This window comes from Punica granatum, chromosome 4 (assembly GCF_007655135.1).
Source record: "Punica granatum isolate Tunisia-2019 chromosome 4, ASM765513v2, whole genome shotgun sequence".
NCBI classification, from domain to species: domain Eukaryota; kingdom Viridiplantae; phylum Streptophyta; class Magnoliopsida; order Myrtales; family Lythraceae; genus Punica; species Punica granatum.
The window spans coordinates 34,560,012-34,565,324 of NC_045130.1; the positions used below are offsets into that span (position 1 = coordinate 34,560,012).

The 5,313-nt window shown below is 41.9% G+C and overlaps 1 protein-coding gene across 1 annotated transcript; it reads left to right on the top strand.

Annotated features, from left to right (window-relative positions):
* Positions 1-3,887, top strand: LOC116202563 (protein JASON). Its single transcript, XM_031534158.1, has 7 exons — positions 1-477; positions 857-905; positions 1,035-1,117; positions 1,584-1,831; positions 2,105-2,870; positions 2,945-3,027; positions 3,408-3,887. Exons 1-7 carry the CDS (start codon positions 328-330, stop codon positions 3,520-3,522), a joined length of 1,494 nt encoding a protein of 497 aa, XP_031390018.1. The 5' UTR covers positions 1-327; the 3' UTR covers positions 3,523-3,887.
* Positions 3,888-5,313: the final 1,426 nt, after the last annotated feature.

Below are 5,313 nucleotides of genomic sequence, written 5' to 3' on the forward strand. Positions count from 1 at the left end.
TTTTATTAGGCCACCAGCCTCCCAAATTGTAATGGGGAAAAACATATGCCATTCTTCTTTTACCGGGTTAGATTTAACTCCGGTCATTTTTTCGGGGCCTAAATGTGAAGAAGATAAAGTTAATGGGTCAATCCAAGAAGCGTAGAGAGAAGTGTACCAATCCCATGCAACGGAGAAAGCGTCCCGTCTTTTCCCTCGTCCGTTCGGTTCAAATTTCAAAGGGGAAGAGGAAGACGGAGGACACGAACACCAGAACCCCAAGCCCTCTTCCTCGGTCAGACAACGAGAGAGCAATCCCTCCGGCCACCGCCTTATCGACGGACTTTCATGCGACCGCTGAGGCGAGAGCTGAGATCGGTGCTGAGGTTCTTGTACAGGTCGGCGTCGATAGCCATGGGTTGCTTCTTCGCCTGCTTCCGCACCAAGAACGACGACTGTCCTCCTCGATCGCGAGCGATCCGCTCCAAGAAGCATCCGGTGAGCCTCTTGATCCTGTTTCTTTCACTCCGATGGATGAATCCGATCCCAGTATCCCACTGTTTGAGCACTCGCGTGACCGTTTTCTTGGAATTTCGGGCTTCTGTGACCTGATTTGTGTTTGCCAGCTGAGGAAATTGGGGGTTTGAGATATCGATTATCGCAGGAATAGGACACGACTGTCGGATCAGACCTATCGAATTCATTTCAATATCGGATCTAGTTCCCACTGCTGATTCATTTTTCTTTTATATTGTCACTGCAATCAGTCCTGACATTTCATTTCTCGTTGCCATTTAACATTTGCTTCATCCTCATCGCAAAGTTGTACCATTTGTGTGTTTGACAAGCTCGTTTCGATCTGTTCTGCTGCTTCCAGGAACCGGTGGTATCTCGGAACCCTCTGTCGTCGCTGTTTCAATACGATGGTAAGTATTAAATGTTTTTGGTTTTTTGAGGCAGTGGAATATCCTCAATAAGATGGTAAGTCGTGTTTTTATCTCCTTTGATATGGATTTCTTAACTGATTAGTTGGTTGGTTAATTTGAATGGGAAAGAGACGGAGCACCACAGTCGGGAGGACCGGGAAGGCAATGGTTTTGAGTCTCCCTCTACCATCAACAAGGAGCTTAGAGAGGAGGTATATTGACTAAAGACTGTTGCATTGCTTCTGTTAAACTGGTCTTTGTCTCCCCTGAAAGCGATTGTTTCTACCTGCTCGAAGTATATGAGATGGTCATGTCATGTACAGAAAGTTCAACAGGTTGAAAATGAGTCTTATCTAAAAAAGAAATTGGTAGCCTCATCCTGTAGATTGATGTTAACACTTCTACAAGTAAGCAGCTCATAGCTTTCACGAGCTAGCTAGTCTTTTTCTTATATGGTCTTTAATGTTGTCATCCAGTGAGCCTCCTTATCTGGGGTGCGATGGTGTGGCTTATTTTTTGATGACACTGGTAAATTAATCTGAACTTGGTGAATTTAGACTGAGCAAGTGGAGATGGCAGTAACAAAATTAATGATATTGTTTTGCATTCGAATGAATGACCGGCTTCTGTTATGTGTCATCAGCGATTGGCTTATCATGTTAGAGCTCTATGAAACAGGCTCAGTTCCTTAAAGCTTGTGGAACCTTGAAGGAGACACCGTGTGAAATACGAAAAGGAACAAGGAGGCTGATAGCTTTGCCACCTGAAGATGCAGATTCAGAGAGACCTAAGTTCCATTCATGGCTTCCTGATGAAGCTACCCAGAAACTTCAACCAGATAAACTCTCCGAACTTCCTCCAACGCCTCTTGAACTTCGTGAAATGCTGGGAGAGGATTTAGCCTCCCAAGAGCGTTCACCCAGCAGGTTCGACCTTTGAATTTTGCAACAGTAAACTGTCAGGGCAATGCATGTGGGACTGACGCAATTCAACTAATGGATAATGGTTGGCTTGAAGCAGTTCCTTTTACCAATTTCATCTCTCTGCACGGAATTCTTTTCCTTTCTTTTTGTTCGAGGAAAGTTGAAAGCTTTTATGGATTGTCAGCAGTTACTTATGTTGTCCTACTATGTCTTAAATTTATGTCTATCCATGGGAACCTTTTTACCATTAAATCCTTTCTGCCTTTTCTCCCGCAGCTGTATATCTGATGTTGGAAATACGAGAACCTCTTCAAATAACTCAACTATGGCGAGTGGAGAAGTTTCGGTTTATATGCCTCACAAGTATCACATGAAAGTGCCAGACAACTATGCAACTCCACCTTCACACGGCATTTCCATCACAGACGCAGATGCCCGTCATAAGAATAAGTCAGTGAGATTTGAATGTGCTATAGATATGTTTCCATCTGAAAATGCAAACCAGAACTTGAAAATATCCGAAACACCGGGTCACCAGATCGCATCAAGGAATTCACCTCATCCAACACCTCTAAAGTTGTCTGATGAGATGCAAACTCCTGGTACTGTTTTTCCTGTAAGTGCCGAGACAAATGGGAAGGCTAGGATCAGGTCCCAGTATGTCTATTCAGTGCTTAACCCCGTACAGAATGCATCCCAGTTGAAGGCATTGAAGGAAGATCAGTTTCATAATAACCAATTTTCAGATGAGCTGAGAGACTCTGTGGATCAACCTGAAGAAAATGCAATGGTGAAGCAAGAAATGCAGTTCAAAGAAGCTTCTGTGGGAAAAGAGCTGAAGGTCGAAGCAAGCTTGTCTGCCTGGTTAAAACCGCCCACTCGCCAGCAAGATGAGAGAAGAACTCAATTCTACAGAACTCCTGGAGATAGGCCAATCATTGGCCTTGTTGCTACACACTGGAGTGAAGCTGATTGTGCCGATAACCTTCCCAAAGGTTGGGATGGAAATGGAATCCCCAACTCAACTACCAAGTATAAGGAGGTATATCCCAGTTATTCTCTTTTAAACTTCCATGGTGAAGCGTTGAGCTAATTTTTAGCCCCTTTTGTTCTCAGGATCAAAAGGTGAGTTGGCACGCTACACCGTTTGAGGAGAGGCTAGAAAAGGCATTGTCTGAGGAGAGTTCCCTCTCTCAAAGGTATTTGTGTTTCTAAGCTCTATTTCATTGTCCTAGCATAATAACATATCTGGTCATTTGGTTAAGCTAATTTTGAAGGCTGTAAAGCCTATAGTCAATTGATGATTCTCTTTTCTTCTTCAAAGACGAAGAGAAAGGCAGAATAAAATGTGTTCTGTAGCTCTTAGCAGTACAGAAAAGCATTTCAATACAACTCGGAAAGCTACAGTTTTTTCTTTATCAAGAATATGAAGGTCGATATGCGTGTAATTTTCCCAGTCTTCTGAACGAAAGCAAATCGACTTCTGTTTACATATTGCGAAAAATACATCATTGTATCCTAGTCCTTGTAATTTATCCTCTGAGTGATTAATGCTTGCGTTTGCCGACTCAAATGGCAGGAAGAATCTTAATGGAACTCCAATAGCTTTTGACGAGAGTGAGGATGGTGACACTGCTCTCTCCCAGCTGCAACCTTCAGTCCATCCCATTGCCAAGTCAGTGGCTTCATGCTGAGGATCATAGGACTCTCCTAAGAACACTTGGGGCGTGGTCGGCTTTTTAAAGTTGTCGAGAAGTTAAAAGTCAGAAGTTGAACATCGAGGAGCTCTATCGTGTTGAACAACTTATTAATGATCTGGAGGAATGAATCGGCTTTCACTGTAGCCGCTTTAGCTGCATTATATTGTGAATAACTAAAATTCTCTCATTGAAACTAATATAGTTCCTAAGGTTTAATCTGTACATCGGTTCCGGTTTATCCTGGAGAGTGAAGTTATATGCTTCTGTTCTTGCCTATCATGTTCTGTGGAACAAAGGGAATATTTCAAAGGTTTATCTCACCGATGGGTGCGCATATCAGGTTTACGGCCTTTGCATTGCTCGGGAACTAGAATTGTTAAGGTGTTGAATTTTTTTTTCCTTTTTTTGGGTAGACTTATTCCCTTCTTTGATCTTTCTTCACATTAAAGTCAGGCTGTGAACTGAAGTTTGCGTTCCATTCATTTGCCTTAGCAGCTAGCACATAAAAGAGAGATGTCTTTTTATATGTGAAAGAGCTTACAGTATAATCTGAGGGGAGGACTCGAACTAAAGCTGAAAGAAAATCGAAAATTTCTTAACCTTTTAGATGGGAAAAAAAAAAATCGAACCAAAGTTGCATGAAAACTGAACTGAACTGAAAATGTTTGGCTGGATTCGACTTTTTGGTTTGAATGGTTTAGTGGATAGGCCCTACCAACAAGCTGGAAATCACAACATCGGAACTGGAATTGAACTGAACTGAACTACGAGCAACAATCTTCTTCGGGTTTGAAATCTTGTGGCTCGATTTGGTTCCGGTCAAAACTTGATGCAGAAAATTCATCCCTTTGGGAACCGAACCGAACCGAACCGAACCGAACCGAACCGAACCGAACCGAATTTCCCCATATTGCTCATGGTGTGCTTTGGACCATAAATTGGGCTCGTACTGGGGGTTATACTTTGTTCATTCTGGGCGCTGCTGAAAGCCCGTACCATATTTGCCCATGTACGTTTTGTTAGCAAAATCCACTCAAGGAACAAAAAGACATATAAGTTCTTGTCTTGTGTATTCCTACTCTTGTATAGCAAGCTAAATGACATAACAAAGTCACAATCTAATCAATTTTTCCAGAAAGCGGAAATCTAGCTTCGGCCTTTCGGCCGCAATACGGAGCTTTACAATTAGAAAAAGAAAAAAAGAAATTATCATATGGTTAACACACCACACCGAGGTGGAATGAGCAAATTCCAATTGAACGTCAGATAAAATATGTAAAACGTAACCGATAAATTTTGTTAGGTTTCACATCATGATGTCACACTCTGACTGGGAGTCGCAGATATACTGTATTATACGAGCAACAATGATCTAATATTTTTCTCGAGATCAAAAGACATAGACGAGAATATGAAAATGGGTTGCTTAACTCCAACTAGGGTTGCACCAGTTACACATATATGTATATCCGGATTTATAGACATGAGGCATCACATCATTACGATTTGGTTCTTATAGGGTCGGCAGCAACCCATACGGATGCGCAAATCATCCATAACATTACCATAAATGATACCGATGCAGGTAATAACACGGTAACTCGATAAATTTAAAGCCGTTATTCATTAGGTAATCTCTCTTCTGCAACTTATATATATACAGTTAAGATTTCATTAGAGCAGCCATTGCAGAAAGCTCATGTGTAGCTTAAACCTGTAACGGTGGGAACTGAAACATCACGATTGTCGTTTTCTTCTCGGAAGAATATAGTGTCGATTTCGAAC